This window comes from Telopea speciosissima, chromosome 5 (genome assembly GCF_018873765.1).
Source record: "Telopea speciosissima isolate NSW1024214 ecotype Mountain lineage chromosome 5, Tspe_v1, whole genome shotgun sequence".
Taxonomy (NCBI): Eukaryota; Viridiplantae; Streptophyta; class Magnoliopsida; order Proteales; family Proteaceae; genus Telopea; species Telopea speciosissima.
The window spans coordinates 26,843,693-26,862,822 of NC_057920.1; the positions used below are offsets into that span (position 1 = coordinate 26,843,693).

Here is a 19,130-nt window from a genome sequence, read left to right on the forward strand (position 1 = left end):
TCTTACCATCTCCATCACGAGTTTTTCTGATTAACACGTCCGTCATGTTCTCTTTTTCTGACAAATACGTTCGTTACGTTTTCTTTTTCTGAGTGTCATGCCCGTAACGTTTTTTTTTGTCTGACAAACTCGTCCGTTCCGTCTTTTTGAGTATCACATCCGCCACGCTTTTTGTCCTGCGGAACACATCCGTTACGTTTTTTTTCTGAGTATCACGTCCGTCACGCTGTTTTTTTCCTTCTTTTTTCTGACAAACACATCCGTTACGTTATTTTTCTGACGAACACATCCGTTTCGCTTTTCTTTTTTCTGACAAACACATCCGTTACGTTCCTCGATATGTTCGTCCATGGGTCGGGATCTATGGGAATCGCGAGAAATTGCGAATTTATCGAGCTGCTTAGGAAAATGAGATCTGGTCCAAGCCTCCAAGGGCCTAAATAGAATAAAGAAACAGAAATAAAAATAAGAATGAATAAATAAAAATAAAGCAATAAATTAAAACGAGGAGAAAAGAAAATGAGGACGACTTACTCTTCTTCCGGTACTGCTGGTCTCCGTCTTTAACAGGGCGTAACCGCTCTTCAAAAGTGCTACTTTTCTCGTGTTTCAAGCTCGGATCAGTTACTATTCTTCCTTGAATTGTGTCTGTGGCTTCATTTTGAAGAATCGTAGAAGGAAACCTCATCGATCGAGCTACGCTGTGTCGCTGTTCGCTTATTGAAGGTATGAATCTACAATTTTGCCAATTTTCAGGGTTTCTGACTTTGTTTTACAGTCTTTTTCTTCTTTATGTGCTTTTGTTATGATATATATATGTATATATTTTCCAGTTTGGAAGGATTTGATTCATAGTTGAAGTTTGTCTACTGCGTCTGATAGAAAAAATCGGATTTTTGCTTTTGACTTTCCTTTTTGCAGGCTCTATTGTTCTGCAGTTGTTTCGAGCTTTTCGTTGTTGGTTCCTCGTTTTGAGTTTTATCTCAGAGAGCCGACGCTGAGACAGGTATGGTATCTGACGCTAGGAAGAATATTTCATCTTCGGATTAGAATGGAATTGAAGTTTTAAATTTGGCCCTCAAAGCTATTCAATTTGAACGTTTTTTAGGGTTTTACGGAGTTGTGATTTGACGGATATATGCTTAAGAAACTTCACCAGCACGTCTGTCAGAACTCAGAAGAACGTCAGAGCTAAAGTGATTGCTGGTTAGGGTTTTCTTTCCAGCTTGTGAAGCTTTGGAGAATCCGATGCTGAAGAAGTGAAGAGATTTGAAGGTGGTTCGTAACGGTCGGAAAGATGGTGGAAGGTCCAAAGTTCACCGGAATTATATCCAATGACAACAATCCGAACAACTTCTATGATTTTACGCAAGGGTTTTATGAGAAACTTGGTGAGGGATCCAACATGTCAATCGACAGTGTTGGGAGTTTGCCGACGAGTAATGGTGGAGGTTCAGTGTCGATGTCTGTGGACAACAGCAGCGTTGGATCAAACGATTCCCACACTCATATCTTAAGCCATCCCGGTCTGCGTCCTGTCAACAACAATTACTCTGTAGGGCACAGTGTTCTTCGTCCGGGGAGGGTTTCCCATGCGCTGAGTGATGATGCACTGGCGCAAGCCTTGATGGATAGCAGATACCCCACGGAAGGGCTTCAGAATTATGATGAGTGGACAATCGATTTGAGGAAGCTTAACATGGGGACTGCTTTTGCACAGGGAGCTTTTGGGAAGCTATATAAAGGGACATACAATGGTGAAGATGTTGCGATCAAGATATTGGAAAGGCCAGAGAACAATACAGAGAGGGCACAGTTGATGGAACAGCAGTTCCAGCAGGAAGTGATGATGTTGGCTACCCTTAAACACCCCAACATAGTCAGGTTTATTGGGGCATGTCGAAAACCCATGGTTTGGTGCATTGTGACAGAGTATGCAAAAGGAGGATCAGTGAGGCAGTTCCTTATGAGGAGGCAGAATCGATCAGTGCCATTGAAGTTGGCAGTCAAGCAGGCCTTGGATGTTGCAAGGGGAATGGCATATGTGCATGGGCTGGGCTTCATTCACAGAGATCTGAAGTCGGATAATCTGTTGATTTTTGCAGACAAGTCCATTAAAATTGCAGATTTTGGTGTGGCGCGTATTGAGGTGCAGACCGAGGGGATGACTCCGGAAACTGGAACATACCGATGGATGGCTCCGTAAGCATCTTGCCCTTCTTCTGATAATTTTTTTAGACTTCTCTTTTGCTTGATGTTTCTGATTGTTCATTTTTCTCTCCTGCTGTTCTCAAAATTTTATCAACTCCTTATGTTAAATCACTCCCTGGCTTGTGTAATTGTCAATGATGGTTTCTATTTTAGTATCAGGTGTTGCTGGATTTATGATAATTGATTACATTAGTTGCTATGTTGTGGTTTATGTATGTTTTACATGTTTCTAATGTATTTCGATGATGTGGTTTTCATGTGCTGTTAAGTTTTCTGTGCACAGAGAGCTTGTTGGTTTCTGTTCAGTTGAGGTCTTTGCTCTAGTTTTGTCTGGCTTGTGCTTTACAACCTTTATTATTCCAAAACAATGGTTATTATTTTGTGAATCCACCAGCCTTTGTTGCTGTATAGTAGTTTCTCTTTCTGGCAATTCTATTTTGTGAAAAATCCTTTTGATATTTAATAAAATGTGTTTTTATGTTTTTAGTAAGTAATGAATTGTTTGGAATTCAAAAACTCTCTTAAAAAATTGACACTGCTTGTCTACCTACCTTGCTTACATTTGTGTGTGTTTTTCTATTATCACTTGCATTGATTCTAATGCTGCATGAATTTTTACACACCCACATTCAATAGACTCAAGCTTAGGGATTTTTGAATTTGGGTTTGTAACAAGAATTTAAAGGTCTTTGTCAAACCCAGGATCAATCCTAGGGGACACCAATCTGGATTGGTTGGGGTTGACTGTTCTTTTATTTAGATCTCCGTTCCCGTTTGCAGACAGCTGACTCCTCTTCAATAGAAGAATAGCCAAACCAACCCAGCTGGTTGGTTAATCTCAGAGATCTTATTGGCTGCAAACTGGAGATGGACGACCTTACACATATTAAGTGAAACTGTTACACGTGAATGCACATCCTTCTTAGTTCATCCCTTATCATGGTTTCTAAGAGGTATTTTTGTCATGAGTAACGTAGTTGTTACTCTGTTGAATCCATATTATTATGAGTGTATGTCATGTCCTTGAAGTGTATGCAGCTGTCATCACATCCAGGATTATTTGTTATTGACAACATATATATAATTTTAATGGAATATCCAAATTTGTTTTGTTTCATCCCATTGATCTGAAGTGTTGATGTCTCACACCTGGAAACAGGCTCAAGTTGTTTATAGCATTAAGAAGAGACATGCTTATTCTTAACATGCGTTGTTCAACTTTAAAGTTAATATACTAAGTATGACCCCAATGATACTATAACATGTATATGCATTCTCTCAGAATTTATCCAGTATATCCTATTCACAGCAATAATTTGAAGACCCTTCAACCAGAGCATTTGATAGACAGTGTTTTATGCTTGTAAGAGGAATGCCAGGAAAATACTAGCAAATCAGGCAGTGCTAGTATAGTATACTGTTGCATTCTGAATTCATGATAACGATTTTTTATTTTAATAATTACTTGCAAGTTTTTCTGTCATATTGATAAAGGGAACTATGACTAAATTTATATAGATGGATTAAAATATATGTTATGCCAACAGACTAAGCCCAGATCCCATCCTAGACATTGTTTGTTTGAAGCACTACCATTTTCCATATAAAAAAAATAATAATAATAAATAATAAGTTGTTTCATGATCCAGCAACTTGATATTACTAGCATGGAGTTTGTTAGCTAGGGTCTTATGGCCTTACTTGCGATGCCTGAGAGTCCTCAGTAAAGAAATTTGTCTTTGAAAATTAAGGAGGACATCCTCTTTCAAGTGTAAGGATTTACTGCCTCCTCACTCTTTTCAAAAAATGATGAAAATGAAGAAACAGCTGTTGGCCAGACAGCGACTATTATCTTCAATAAAGTCTATCTGGAATTGAATGTCTTACACCCATGCTGGAAGGCTAACATAGTGTTTTACTAAGAGCACCAACTCATCAGTGAATGCTTAGGAAAAAACTAGGACTTTTCGCCCTTTCTTTGTATTCCTTCCTTTATTGGGGTATATGCTCTATTAGGGGGAGTGGGAGAGGGGATATGTGGTCCAGTTTGGTCACTTTAGTCCGACACATTTTTGTGTGTGTGTGCGTGTGTGTGTGTGTGGGGGGGGGGAGATTCTAATAAAGTTATATCCACAAAAATGAAAAACGGAGCAAGGCTATGTTGCAACTTGTGAAGAATCTCAAAGAAGGAAGACTCTGCAAGAGGAATCTACGTCACGCAAAATTGCTACAAATTTGTTACTGTAATTTCCCATTTTCCCTTATCCTTTGTGATCCTCTGTCCATGGGTCTCATGAACCCTCCTTTGAGCAGTTGCAACTCCTCTTTTCAAACATTGCATTGATTCCCCTGGGTTCCTGTTTATTGAATTGGCAACGAAGAACCAGTCTCTTCCCTCTAATCAGCTCCAGAATTTTTACTGCATCCAATCTAGAGTACACTAAATCAACTTAAAATCCGTTCTCAATCCTAATGTAGTAATAAAGAAAAATCTAGGTTTTGGACTTCATCCAACTTGGTAGCTTCATGCTTCAAATCTTTCCAGAATAGAACACACAAAAAGAAGGTGGGTTCCTTGAGATATTACATTAATGTACTGTCTGCGATCTGCACTTTATATAATCGTAATCCAATCTTCTATTAGCCTACAGTTAAAACTTTTGTATATGAAGAGATGTGAACTATCTGTATTTAGGGTCTTGTTCTCCCTCCATTGATGAATACATTTAGAGTAGCACAATAAGATTTCCTTAGGATTTTAAAATTTAAGGTATCGTTATGTTGGTTTCCTAAAAATTATTTATACGTATGGATAGAAAATGTTATTTATACATGTATTGCATAAATAAATTGTTAATTATGCACTATTAAAAAAAAATTGTTATTTATGCATGTAGAGGAAGAGCGATCTTTATGGATGTTGCAAATCTATCAAACGTGGAGTGCAGTGAGAGGGAGTTTTTAGGTAAGGCTGTTGGAGATACAAGAAAGTTACCGATAGAGTTTGTGAGGATTGACTTTTAGGGATGGGTGAGAGGATTAGAGATCAGTTGATGTGGTGACTGGTGAGATTTTACGGGAGATGAAACTCTCTAATAAGAGATGCAATTGACCAGGACCTACTGATTATTTGGGATCTCTTCCTTTTAAGTAAATCTTTATGATTTACCCTAGTAATGTAAGTTATATATTTGTTTGGGCCATGTAAGAAGTTACAAGGAGGAACGGGAATGAGTTTAAGGTCTTAAGTGGTAAGGGGATGCCATGTGGAGGAAAGAGAACAAGAGGGATAGAGACAGGTTTGCTTTTGTAGTATAAATGAATTTTGAATTGCATGAGTTCTCTTGTAAAGTAGTATGTGCACAAGCTATTGGTGTGGGGAATTGAGGTTCTTTTATTGGCTTATTATCCAATCACAAATAATTCTGTGTAGTTATATTTTGATTTCCTTCTTCTTCTTCACCATCTTTTACCTTTTGCTTTCTTTCTCTGACCTCTATAAGACTTTCCTGTATCTTCTTCTTCTATTTTTTGAACTTTTGGGCAAAAAATATGGTATACTTATACAGTTATCTCTTTAAAGGAAAAAGTTTGTTTCTTATAATAATTGGATTGTGTTTTTTGGGAATAAGTGTTATTTTTTTTTATTTTGTCGGGCATTATCAAATGTGTGCCAGGGATGACATGCAAAATGCAATGTATAACTTTTTATAAGTTTTTTCTTTAAATAAAAGTAAGCAATAAAAATTTTATATTTTGGAAGTGGATCCATCAGGCCACCTTTTCCATCATGCCGTGTAAAACTGCCATGTGGCTATATGGTTGGGGCTGAAATTTGGTGGACATGTCCACAGCGTTGTCTATCCGTGGTCAAATGTTTAGACAAATCTGGTGTTATTACAGATGTCTATTTAGGCTTGAAAAGTCTAGGAAGTGAAATCAACATGAAACATTGAAAAATCGGAGAAAAGCCCATTCATGGTGGGGTCATACAGTGGAGTATTTCACCAAATTTTAACAAGTGGCATATCAAGTGAGTCTTGAAGCTATTGAATGTTCGGCTTACCAACATCATCATTCCATGTGGCTGAAAAGTAAAGGGGTGATGGGAAGAAATTCCCAGTCAAGGCATGATGGATTTTTTTTCCCTTGTCTTTTTGCATTTTATTCTATTTTCAAGGATTTAAAACACTAGGGCAACAAGTATAACATCATTTGATTTTCTGTTCCATGTCTCCATAGTAGGATCCATGGATACAATTCTGCTCCCCCAAAGTATTGCATGACCATGTACGTTCATCCACCCAACTTCGGCCAGGATTGGTTGGGATGGGGGGCTGAATCAACTAAGGATTGGATCCAGATTGATGGAGGCTGATCTAACCTTTATTTGCAAGTTTTAAATATTGATTCTGTTCTCTCTTGACCGGTTTTCTGTTGCATTTGTATTTTCTATTCTGAGTTTGGTATGATTTGCTTGTAGGAATTTTAAAGTTCTTTCTAATTGGTTATAATGTATGAAATTTTAGGTCGAGAAATTGAACATTCGCATATTAGTGAAATGCTATGAATGGTTGTTGCACTCAATTTGCATTTTGGTTAGAGGTTTATGTTTAGCACCCTGTCACTTCCATTTGGAGCACATTAATTGTGGCAGTAATAACTTAGAAGTACGTACTTTGGAAATTGTTTCATACAACAACAACAACTCAGCCTGATCCCAACTAAATGGGGTCGGCTACATGGATGTAATAGGACACTTTTATGGGCTTAAAGTATGGGTAATAAGGTAGCATACGGGATTAGCTATTTTATTTTTAAGTTATTTTGGGTTAGTTCAATTGAACAATATGGTTCAATTTAAATAGTGGTCCAGTCCTGTGGTCTACATGAAGTTGTTTACTTTCTAATTTCAGTGATAGTAGTTACTTTCTATTTTTGTTAGAAATTGTCAACAATTAGTTCACATCAGTTTAAAAACTGAATCTTCCTTGTACTCCAAGCAAAGGGTAACCAAATTGGAAACTTCTTAATTTGGAACCTTCTAATTTTGGGACCCTGCTGCTCCTTTCTATTATTATATAAAGCAACCCAAGAGGGCACAAGAGCCCATGATTTTTCTGCTTCAACACTGCTGCTGTTTGCATGCTTGCTTGTTCCCCATAGAGTTTTCTTAGTGTTTGATCTGAGGAAGAAGGGGCTGGTGTTCAATCCAGTTGACTCCTTGCAGTGAGAAGCCCGGGAGGCTGTTGTCAATTGTGTTCTTCATCCCTGTGCTGTCTTACAACCATTAGAAAACTGTGTTCAACATTCAATCCTCTCTGCTGCAATTTTCAGACCAATACTCTGGTTAGTTTCTATTTCTGTCCCCTACTTTCTAATTCCATCACTTCAACCCCCAGCCCAATCTAATCATCCACTCTTCCCCATCTTTTGATCGAACCTTGTACCCCCTAAGAACAGCACTCAATCCAAGTTTCAGCCTCTGTTGACCATCTGATCTGCAGTAATTGATTTTCTCCCTTACCTACCCCGTGTTGAGTTTTCTGCAGTTCTAATCTGTTTTGTGAATTCGGTAGGGAGGACTTAACTTTCTGATTGTATAGTGACCTGTGGTATTGAGTTCTAAATAGGTTCAGACCTAAATCAAAATACCTATGCCCTGTTCGAAGTCTCTAAACTGCTGTTCTGTTTACACCCTTACTACTATAACCCATTGCGTATCCTCCCCTGTATTGCTGTCCTAAGTTTGATTCATTCCCTGTTTAAAGGTCCTGTTCTGGGATTGATTGAGGCTCTCAAATCTAGCCTACATTAGAACACCAAAGAATGTGTCCTCAATGCCTCCTTGCTGTTAATCGATGAATCCCGATGGTGTTAGGAGCTATAATTTAAGCCAAAAGTGGGAAGAACTGGGACTGGTATGAAAATTGGTGTAAATCAAGTTTAGGCTGGTGTGGAAAATTGGATTTCCTGATGTTTTTAAGTCAAAAGATGGTGACGCAGATTTGGAAATCCACATCAAACCACAAACCAATTCTATTCTAGCCCAAAGAAAAAAGGAATAGGGGAGAGAGAGAGAGGGAGGTAGCTTATGCGGGAAGAAATATATAAGGGGGAGGGGTTGACAAAGAAAGAAGAAAGAGGGGAGAGCTTTGTGGTGGGCTTCATACTAACTTGGATTCGCTCCAAGGTTTGCAGGAAATAACTCATGCTGCAGAGAATGAGAGATCTCACAAGTTCTAACATTTCTCATTGTCTTCCATCCCAGAATATAGTCTTTTAAAACCCAAAATAAAAAAGAGAAATAACTCTCTAATAACTACTACTCCAGCAGTAACTCATTAACTCCTAATAATTGCTTCTCTAACAATAATTTCTTAATAACTGTGCCACTTTGCATTACAACATTAGACAACAGTTTGACACCAAATAAAATAAAATGTATCAAAATAAAACAAACTACACATAAGTAAATAGAAATATGCATCCGCACAAGTTAATAAGGGACATCTAGCTACAATGAAGTGATGCGTGGCTGGGTATGTTTGCTTCTCTGATATATCCTAAATCCCTGAGTGATGTCCTCATCACCTAGTCTGTCCTCTTCCCCCCCCCCCCCCCCCTAAATCCAAATTTTGCTTAAAGGGAAATATAATAATGATGGGTAAATGCTTAGATTCTTACTTTTGATGGCTTGATTAGAATAGTATGTAGGCCAAGAAATGAATGCATGTAATGTGCTGATGAAGAAGAAAATGCGCTCTCCTCAGGTAGAAAAATTTTGCTGCTGTAGGCGGGAAGTTCATTTTGGTTGTGGGCATAGTTGTCAAAGCGTAGCCTAGGCGCCGCTTAGGTGTCCAGACTGAAAATCTGGGCCCAAAAAATTTGTCGCCTTATTGTCCAAGGCACTTTGGTGTCGACAGCACATGCTCTCCCCTGCGACTTGACTCCCACAACCCCTCGAGAAGGAGTAAACAACAACACAAACGCTACCGCTGCCACCGCCATAGCAGCAGTGTAATAAGTAGAAGAAGATGAAGATGGAAGGAGGAGGAGGAGGAAGAAGAAGAAGATTGTAGTAGTAGCAGTGGCAGTCACAACAACTGCCGCTGATGAAGAGAAGTTGCTGCAGCCACCGCCACGCCATCATTTATACTATATAAGAAAGAAAAAGAAGAAGAAAGAGGAGGGAGTGTACCTGTTTGAGTTACAGTGCCGCTGCCATTCCCTTCAATGCTGTTGCAGCTTCATCGAGAACAGACAACCGTGGAGTCGCAATTCTCTCAATGTTGTGCATAGAGCACGTTTCCAGGAGGACGAGTGGTTTTTTCTTCACTTTTCCTCGACGAGAACAAACAGCCATAGCCACAGTTCTTTCAAAGTTGTGCATAGAGCACGTTTCCAAGAGGACGAGTGGTTTTTGCTTCACTATTTCTCGTTGCCCTCCAGTCCCCGCTTCTATAATCTATTGACATCGAGAATTCCCTCAACTCCCCCCTTTAATAAGATATTTGTTTATCTTAGTTTGTATATTAATTCCCTCAACCTCCTTTCTTTAATTAGTATTTGTGGCAAAATCCATTGAGAATGCACTCAGCCCCCTTTCTTTAATACAATTTTTTTTAAACCTTATTTTAATATATTAATATTTTATTTTATTATAACAAGAAAAGGTATGGGAGTAAAAAATTTAATGTATGAGGTTCCAAAGTCTTTCTGGACATTTTAAGATTGAGATGATGACAAATCTTATGAGAATACTAAAGCTCGTAGGTAGGCGCCTTGTCGTCCAAGTGCTTAGCTGGCCCTCGAATGCCTTGGATTGCCTAATGCTTTGACAACTATGGTTGTGGGAGCAAATTAGATAGAGGGTAAAATGGACGACATCAATACCGATACTTGGCCAATACCGGTTCGGTGGAGTGGTATGGACAGAGGGTAAAATGGCCAAAATAATGTTGTTATTGGTATCCTTAAGGGGAAAAACATTCGATATGGCCCATACGGACCGATACATATCGGTGTTGGTATTTGTTTTGGAACTGGCCAATACCGATCCGATACTGTGAACAAAATCCATGGAAAGGAGAGAAAAAATAGGAAGCAGAGAGAAATCTCAAATAAATGAGGAGATGAAAAAAAAATAATAAAGGGAGAAAAGATCTTTTACCCGATAGAGGAAGAAGAGAGCCAGCTCGTGAGAGAGAAAAAGTGGTAGAGAGTTGGCGTGGGGAAAGGAGAAAAGTCTTCAATCATCAATGGCAACAACCAAATCAAATTGATTCATTCTATTCAATTCCAAACCATTGGATGAGGGGGGGGGTTTGGATTACGTATTTATAGACCGAAAAGAAAGAAATAGACTTTGCTAAGGATTCTTATTTCCTAAATCGACATCCTAAAATCGGAAGTTACAATAGGACTCTTAATACATAAAGGGAAAGAGAACGCTACTTGGTTGCATGCGGCGTGTGACCTTTGTGCCCAGACACAGGGCCGTGCGAAATGAACACTGTGTCCTCCGGGATTTCCGCCTTTCCATGGGGGTGCGGCGGTCATTTTGCATGGCCTTGTGTCTAGGCGCAGGTGCCGTGCACTGCACGCGTCTAGGTAGCATTCTTTCTCTCATAAATAAATAACTAACTTACAGCCCACAACTTATTAAAGCAATAAAACACCAAACACCTAAATCGATATCTACCACTCAAGGTTTTAGGTCTCGGTTTCGCCCCTGGTTTTGCCAGGCCACAAAATTGAGTTCTACCGAGATCTCGGCGAGATGGGTTATTTTTTCCCCGTCTTAGTTCAATGGTGGGTTTTGGTGACCGTATGGCCAAGATAGGTCCTGAAACTCGACATCCACCCTATTTTAGGCCTTCTAAACACAATGGAAATATTAGTTTTTACACATTCAAACCCAAAAATGCTACTTTGACTTCGGACCCTAGGTTGGTATTTTACGATGTACGTGAGTTCTACCCTAGGCTATTTCACACAATATTTAGAACACATATAATTTAAGTAGAGGTGTAAAACAACTTAAATAAGCATTAGGTATTAAAAACATCAAACCATAAACCATTTAAGCATTAGGCATATTCATAATCATACATGGTGATGATTCGACGGTTTGTTAATAATTGTTAGAAACTTGAAGGAGACATAGATCAAACAAATACAAGTGTACTTAAATACACAGATCCTATTTCGCCATTCAACTTTATTCAAAGCCATACTTCTTGTCAGCTCACTACTCCAAGAGTTAATGACAGCCTATAATTGCATGCAAGGTTCTAAAACTCGGTCTCGACTATGGTCTCGATCAGGTCAAGTTTTCCGAGATCAGCGAGATCTCGGCGAGACAATGTATTTATATTTTTTTAAATGTTTTGGAATTATGTTTTGGTGGGCGTATGACCATAGATGGCTCTGAAACTTAAAGGTAAGTTTGTTTTAGGCTTAATAAACATATTTAAAGGTTCAATTTGAAAAAAAAAACACCCAATTTGGTGTTTTGGATTTGCACCCTTGGTTGGCAGTAAAGGCCGAACCCTTAGTGTAATATTGCCTATTTTACACATTGTTTGAATGATATGAGACATAATTGGCAAGTAAAACAAGTAAATTATGCAAATAATTATTTAAGAAATAGTTAAATACTTAAATTTTCTACTACAACCACAAGATACAATGAAGTGTTCACAATGCATATTACATAGACACCCAACCTAAGTACAATGAATAATACATAATTCATAGACACTTTACTACCCTAGTCTTCAACGTCTTAACTCCCAAGTCCCAACAATACAATACTATGACTCTATAAGTACTGAGGAGGTCGAGATTCTCGAAATATTCGAAAGCTCGGTTGAGTTTGTCGAGTTTTAACAATTTATTTTTTGGTTTCATATAATAACTTGTCTCGAGAAGCTTGAGTTTCTCAAGTTTTTTGTCTCGACCAAGTTGAGATTCTCGAGATCTTGGCGAGACAATGCATTTTTTTGTTGTTGTTTCGGAATGACATTTCGGTGGGCAAATGGCCATAATTGGCTCCGAAACTTAAAGAGAAGCTTGGTTTAGGCTTAATAAACATATTTAATCTTCAAATTGAAAAAATAAAAAAAAACACCCAATTTGGTGTTTTGGATTTGCACCCTTGGTTGGTAGTACAGGCTGAACCCTTAATGTAATATTGCCTATTCTACACATGGTTTGAATGATATGAGACATAATTGGCAAGTAAAACAAGTAAATTGTGCAATAATTGATGAAGACACATAATATTGAATAATTATTTAAGAAATAGTTAGACTTAAAGTTTTTACTACAAAGTCCTCCACATGAACTGTTCACAATGCATATTAAATGGACACTCAACAGTGAACAATACATTAGTCAACATACTTCACTTGTCTTCCATGTCCCAACTCCCAACAATACAACTATTTCTTTGTAGTGATGTGGCAACCCCCAGTAGTGTATCCCAGTTGTATTGAGTAATGATGTGGCCAAAAAGTCAAGAAACAATGTTTTCCCTCTTCTCTAGACAAAAAATCCCTTCTCTGCCGAGTTACCTCGAAATTTCGAAGTGTGCTCTTGAGTTGGTGCTTTTTCATAATGTGGAATGTAGTAGTTTTCCGAAATTAGACAGTACAAAGTACCAAAATCTCGCCAAAATTTCGGTCAAGATATTCGAGTTAGTGCATATTCTGTGTCTCGTATGTTAACTCGTCTCGAGTGGCCTGAGATTCTCGAGTTTTCGGAGATCTCGGAGAGTTTTAGTCTTTTAGAACTATGGACTTGAGTGTCAGATAACAAAAATAAACCTAGAACTTATTGTTGTTACGTTCAGGCTCCCTGTTATGACTTAAAACTCACCGAAATATAAAATAGACCTAATAGAGCACCAAACAAGATAAAATTAGTGTAATATGATTCAGAGCAGCTCCATAGGACAATATTACCAAAATATAAAAATTTAGAGCATGTTACATGCAATGACTGTTTGTGGCCTTCTGTAACCATCATGACTTGCTACATTATCAAATATTGGGAGGTCCTATGTGCTCTAGTACTTGCTCATTTTAGGTCGATTTCTTTGTGGGACATTTTTTTAATGAAATAATCTCTTTAAGAAATATAGAGGGTGAGCCTTGGCGCAACGGTAAGGTTGCTCTATTGCAACCTACTGGTCTCAGGTTCGAATCAAAGAAACAGCCTCTCTGCAAAGTGGGGGGGGGGGGGGGTAAGGCTGCGTACATCTGCCCCTCCTGAGACCGTGCAGTAGTGGGAGCCTCGTGTACTGGGACGTCCCTTTTTTTTAATCTCTTTAAGAAATATAGCTTTTAGCAAACCATGGGCATCTAGGCACCTGTGAATTTTATGTGTCGTAACATCTTTTGATTTTGTCGTCTGCTTTGGATCTTAAAGAAAATTTGTTGAAGAAAAAAAAATCCATACCTGGGAATCATAAATTTTAAATCCATATTACTAAAGCCAGCTGGTCTGGCAAATCATCTGATGTCAAAATGGAGCAATAACAGCCTGAAGCATTTTGAAATAGCTGATGGGCTTCCAATAAATGACAGTCAATCACATCTATATCCAGTTAAGTTTTCTGTGTGCGGCTTCAAATGGATTGTCTTTATTTCCCTTTCATTTGGGTTTTGCTTGGTTGTTAGTAGATGTGTTACCTTAAATGAATTCTTCTTCTGGATCCCCCTCAAAAGATTTAATGGAGCATGCCCTTCTCACAATCCAATATACGGACCTTGGCTTAAGCTGGAAATGTCCCATCAGTGGACACCACAGTTTTTGTAACCAATGATGATTCTTTGGGTGGTACAGTGATCTGATGTTTGCATCACTCAGTTGCTTTTGATATAAAAATGTGGCTGTTCTCACTTTCTTATCTTGGACTTCTTGATTCCAATCTTGTGGAACCCTTTCAAGCAGAAATGTACACTACAGTCAGATTACTGAGCAAGACGGGTGAGGGAGGGGAGGGCTACTGGTGGTTGGATCTGTGTAAGCTTAGCATACATAGTGTTGGTCTCTGTAAATTGCGCATGCACTAAATGTGCTTTTGAATGAAGCCACACACACACAAGCATAGACGATAGAGAAAGGAGGGTGGGAAGAGGGAGAAGAGACAAATGTTGGAAGCCCCCTCCCCTCTTTTGAATCATACTTTTTCACAAAAGGGCTCTTTTGGCAAAGATGGATTGAATTGTTGTGCTTTTATGATGTGGGTAATGTGCTGACAGTGTATATCCTGTTCTTTATGTTTGAGCTGCCTTTAGAACTTCATACTGTCTGACCTATTGCATACTCTTAATGGTTGTGTTGGAGTGGAGTGAATCACGCTTGGATGATGTAGGTAATGTGGAGACTTACCTTGCCATGTTTATTTACAAGTTGATTTATTTTTCCCCCTTGTTTAACTTGCTTGTACTTCCTTGATGATTGAATAATGCTTTTATTATGTTGATAGTATGGTAACAGCTCTTTCCATGTTCTGGGTCTGACTTCCTATTTTTCTACTTTCTATTTATGATGGTACATATGAATGTTTTATAAGGTCAGCTAGAGTCCCCCTTTCCTCCCCCACCCCCCCCCCAAAAAAAAAAAAAAAAAAAAAGGGTGCGACTTTTCCTACCTACGTCCTTTCTTTTCATGATGGTAATTGCAAATGTGAAGTTATTATGGTGACTTATTGCTCTGAGTTTCCTATACTACCTGATTATCCATGCTAGTGCTCTTTCCTTGAGGAAAAATGATGCAGATTGAAAGCAGGATCTGCTGGTGGCAGTCTTGCTTATATCTTGAGAGATTTCGCAGGAACAGATAATATACTGTCAAACTGATCTATAATGATACTATCAGAATATAGATGACCAGATTTAAAGATTTTAACTTTAGAATCAGCGAACAATTTGTCAATTTATCAAATTGATATAAAAATAGAAAGAAAATACGAGGAAAACAGTAGATAGTGAGAGAGAAAAAGGGAGAAAGAGGATCGTGGGGGTGAGGGGAGAGAGAAAATGGGGAAACAGAATCATGGGGAAGGGAGAGGAGAGAAAGAAGAGATCGCAATCTCAAGAAGGAAATCTCCCCCTTGCATGGCTAAGATTGAGTTTACTAGACTGACAAGGAATCTAAAAAAAACTTTACTGAGGTAAATTTGGAATTTACAATTCATATTCCACTCTATTTAGACAACTTAAATATAAGGAAATGAACTAACTAAACTAACCCAAGATCTGCTGAAGATGAGATTACAGAAAATCTGGAATTCTTGGATTCGCAAGCAGTGAAGACACTTCCAAACTGGGCTCCATGTATTGTATTAACCTTACCTGGTTCACAAGGCCAGATCTGAACTATCTCTTAGACTAAACCATTTTTTGAACAGAAATTGAACCAAACCAAATCGGTCCCACATTACCCCTTGTTGAAGCACAAACCTGTTGATGATATTTCAATAATTTACGTGAGACGTTATTCCAAACTATCCTTTGGTAGGCCTCACAGCTCCCTCACCTGTGTTGGCCTCAAGCCATGGCTGTCAATGCGCTAAGCAACCCAAGGCGTTGGAGGGACTTCCTAAGTGCTTAGGCGACTAGGCGGCCGCAAGGCAACATAGGTGTCCTAGTACTCTCTTTTTAATGTATCCATTATATCTACTATTAGCAATGATATAATTCTACTTATATGGTTAGATGCTACATCAAGAATCATATCAGTGCAACATCCATTTTATATTAGGCTGCTAGAACTGTTGTACAAAGAAAAACACCAGCAACTGAATTAGAAATATTTCCAAAATACCAGCAGCAGAATTAGAAATATAGTTTATGAAAAAAAAGGAGTAGAAATTTTGTTAAGCAATAGCTAACAATAGATAATATTTCCAATATATCTTTAGTCACAGTCTCACAGATAATAGCTAACAATAGACCACTTGGAAAAGCAAAGCAGAACACCGTTACAACCTACACCAATAATCCACTTGGAAAATTCAGCATCCCCAAGAAATTATAGCTCACAATTAGCTTGAAAATATAAATTTAAGTGGCCTAAGTGGTGGTACCTGTAGGTTCAGACCTGAAACAGAAATAAAGTCTTTGATCCACCAAAAACTCCTGAAATCTGAACTGGCAGTGGCGGTACCTGTAGGTTCAGACTTCAGACCTGAAACAAAGTGAAACTCAACTTGAAGATTCCAGTAGTGGAAGCCTTAGTAGCTGAAACTTGAGGAAGAAGAGGATGGAGGAAAAGAAAGATGGGAAAATACGGTTACACCTTTCAAGTTACAGAATACAGAGAGTGAGCGAAATGGAAGAAAAAAGGGTACAACTGTACAAAATAGTGCGTCTATGGCTCTGTGTGTCACGGGGAGGAGGAGGAAGAGGAATGAGATGAGAAGAAGAAAAAAAATTACCGTTGGAGTCTTGAAGATGCCATAGATGGAGGAGATGCTGGAATAGCAGATGTCGCCATGTTTGGCAGCCGAAGTAATGCGTCTGTGTGTCATGGCTTGAGCCTTGAAGAGAGTGAAGGGTTGGGATTTGGGGTTGCAGGGAGTGAGAATTGAGATCGTGAGAGACAAAAAGCCTCTTATTTCGAGAAATTAGTCACTTCAACAGTCTTGATAGTTATACTCTCTGATCCCATGTAGCACAAATGTATATTATTCTTTATATATAAGCCCATTATAAAATTAGAAATAGAAACACTTAAAACAGCATAATTCTAAGAGTTAAACAACAAAGAAAGCAACACCATGTAATAAGACAGTCGCCTAGGTGTCGCCCAGGACACCAAGGCAATCGCCTTTTGTATATTTGAAAAAACGATGGTCACCTGGACATCTCCAAAACTGCCAGGATGCCTAGTCGCCGCTTTAACAACTATGCCTCAAGCAAGGTGGTGTTGCTTTTACATACCTGTTTGAGTAGGATTAACGTCCGTTTATTGAGAAGGACCTCCATCTCTTTGCCATTTCCCAAATGAATAAATTCGCTTGCTAGAGTAGGAATGGCCTTTTAGAGAGCATTGACAATGATCTTATATTCTCTCTGTTTTTTTGGTGAAATATATTCTCTTATTTTATATTCTAAATTTGAGAGAGCTTTGTAAGGATGTATGATTATATATTTTTGCTGGGAAAAAGATTCCCCAGCCCCTCACATTTCTGACACACATACTCATCCCTGACCATGTCAGTTCCCCTATTGAAGAAACCGTTTCCTGCATCCTGATTGGTGTGGTGTGGGAGATTCCCTCTACACTGTCAGTGTTGGAAACCCTCCTATATTTGTTTGTTGCCTAGTCATTGAATTCCTCTGGTGTAGTTTTTTTCTCCTATGTATATTATGTTATTCGTTTACCAAATCGGGCTACTTGAGTGCATCCATCCTTGCTTTCTGCAGAGAGATGATCCAACACAGGCCATATACACAGAAAGTGGATGTATACAGCTTCGGGATTGTGCTCTGGGAGCTGATCACGGGTATGCTTCCCTTCCAAAATATGACAGCAGTGCAGGCAGCATTTGCTGTTGTCAACAAGGGTGTCAGGCCAATCATACCCAATGACTGCCTACCTGTACTTACTGAAATCATGACTCGCTGCTGGGATGCTAATCCTGAGGTCCGACCATCCTTTGCTGAAGTTGTTAGGATGCTTGAGAATGCTGAAACAGAAATCATGACTACTGTCCGCAAGGCCCGCTTCAGGTGTTGCATTTCTCAACCCATGACAACCGACTGATCCTACTTCACGGTTTTGTTAAAAGAAAGAAAGGGAAAGTGGTGTGGTGTGGTGGGGTGGGGTGGGGGGGAGGGGAGAAAAAAGAAGTTGATTTTATCTTAGCCTTGTGTATCTACCAGTATCTTCTTTGTTCAGATAGGGAAAAGAAATGTTATGACAAAGACTCCTGGTTTCTGGTATTTACCTGCTTGGTGCTGGTATCTACTGGTTTCTGCCTTTTTATTTTACTGGACTATTGTTGCTGATGTAGTAGTAGAACAGATTTGATGTGCATCCTTCCTCTCTTGTTATATGTGGGTCTGACTTAATTCTATATGCTTTTTTTTTTTTTTTTTTTCTTTTTCACAAAAGTGGTTTCTTTCTCAGATCTACTTTGCTATCCCTTTTTTTTTTTTTTATAAATATTTATTTGCCTTTTTCTTCGTAAATTAGTTGTCTGATGCAATCTCTGCTGTATGTGTTAAGTAAATTATAATTCATAGTTTGTTTAAGTTTTTACTCTGGGCTACAAAGAAGGCAGAAGGTGGGGGGTGGGATTGACCATTGTCTTTGCTCCTATTTCCAATCAGGTTTGATGGAAGTATTTGGAGAACTTTTAGTTCAGCTATGTAGAAGGCAGGATAATTTTATTTTAATCTAAAATAGAATTCCTGAACTTTGGGATTTTTTTACATTTTTTCGGGGTTTTAGAGTTGGTCAAATTTTATGAGGAAAATCATCCATGGAATTCTCAACCCTTCTAGTTGGTCATATGTTACAAGTGCACATTGGTAGCATGAGGTGCATGGAAGCAGCATTGCTACCAGGAGGTCTTGGGTTCAAGCTTTCAGGTTCACATCTCCCCATCCCTCTAAGGTAAGAGTAGGACTTATCAAAAATTATGTTAAGGTAGGGCTAGGAAATGCAGTCAAGACTTTGGGAGAAGGTAGAGACTGCCAATGCTCTACACGATGCAAGTATGGTAACAAAGGAGCCTCTCCGGGAGAGTGACCCTTGCGCCAGATACTGCATGGGCCAAAATGATGTTGTGTCTCAATGAAAAGTGGAAATCCGACCCCTGTTGATGCGTCTGCACACTCAGTCTCCCATTTGCCCCTATACCATGCTCCCCGTCCGAAAACTTTTCCCCTTTTAAG

General features: G+C 38.8%; 1 protein-coding gene across 2 annotated transcripts; it reads left to right on the top strand.

Moving 5' to 3' along the window:
- Positions 1 to 875: 875 nt before the first annotated feature.
- On the top strand, positions 876 to 18,030 carry LOC122662561 (serine/threonine-protein kinase STY13-like). 2 transcript variants are annotated; one of them, XM_043858227.1, is made up of 3 exons: positions 876 to 1,006; positions 1,109 to 2,202; positions 2,481 to 2,604. In XM_043858227.1, exons 2-3 carry the CDS (start codon positions 1,298 to 1,300, stop codon positions 2,533 to 2,535), a joined length of 960 nt encoding a protein of 319 aa, XP_043714162.1. In that variant the 5' UTR covers positions 876 to 1,006; positions 1,109 to 1,297; the 3' UTR covers positions 2,536 to 2,604. The 2 variants fall into 2 exon arrangements, with proteins under 2 accessions (XP_043714162.1, XP_043714161.1); XM_043858226.1 differs by lacking the exon at positions 2,481 to 2,604 and adding an exon at positions 17,655 to 18,030 and having other exon boundaries at positions 880 to 1,006.
- Positions 18,031 to 19,130: the final 1,100 nt, after the last annotated feature.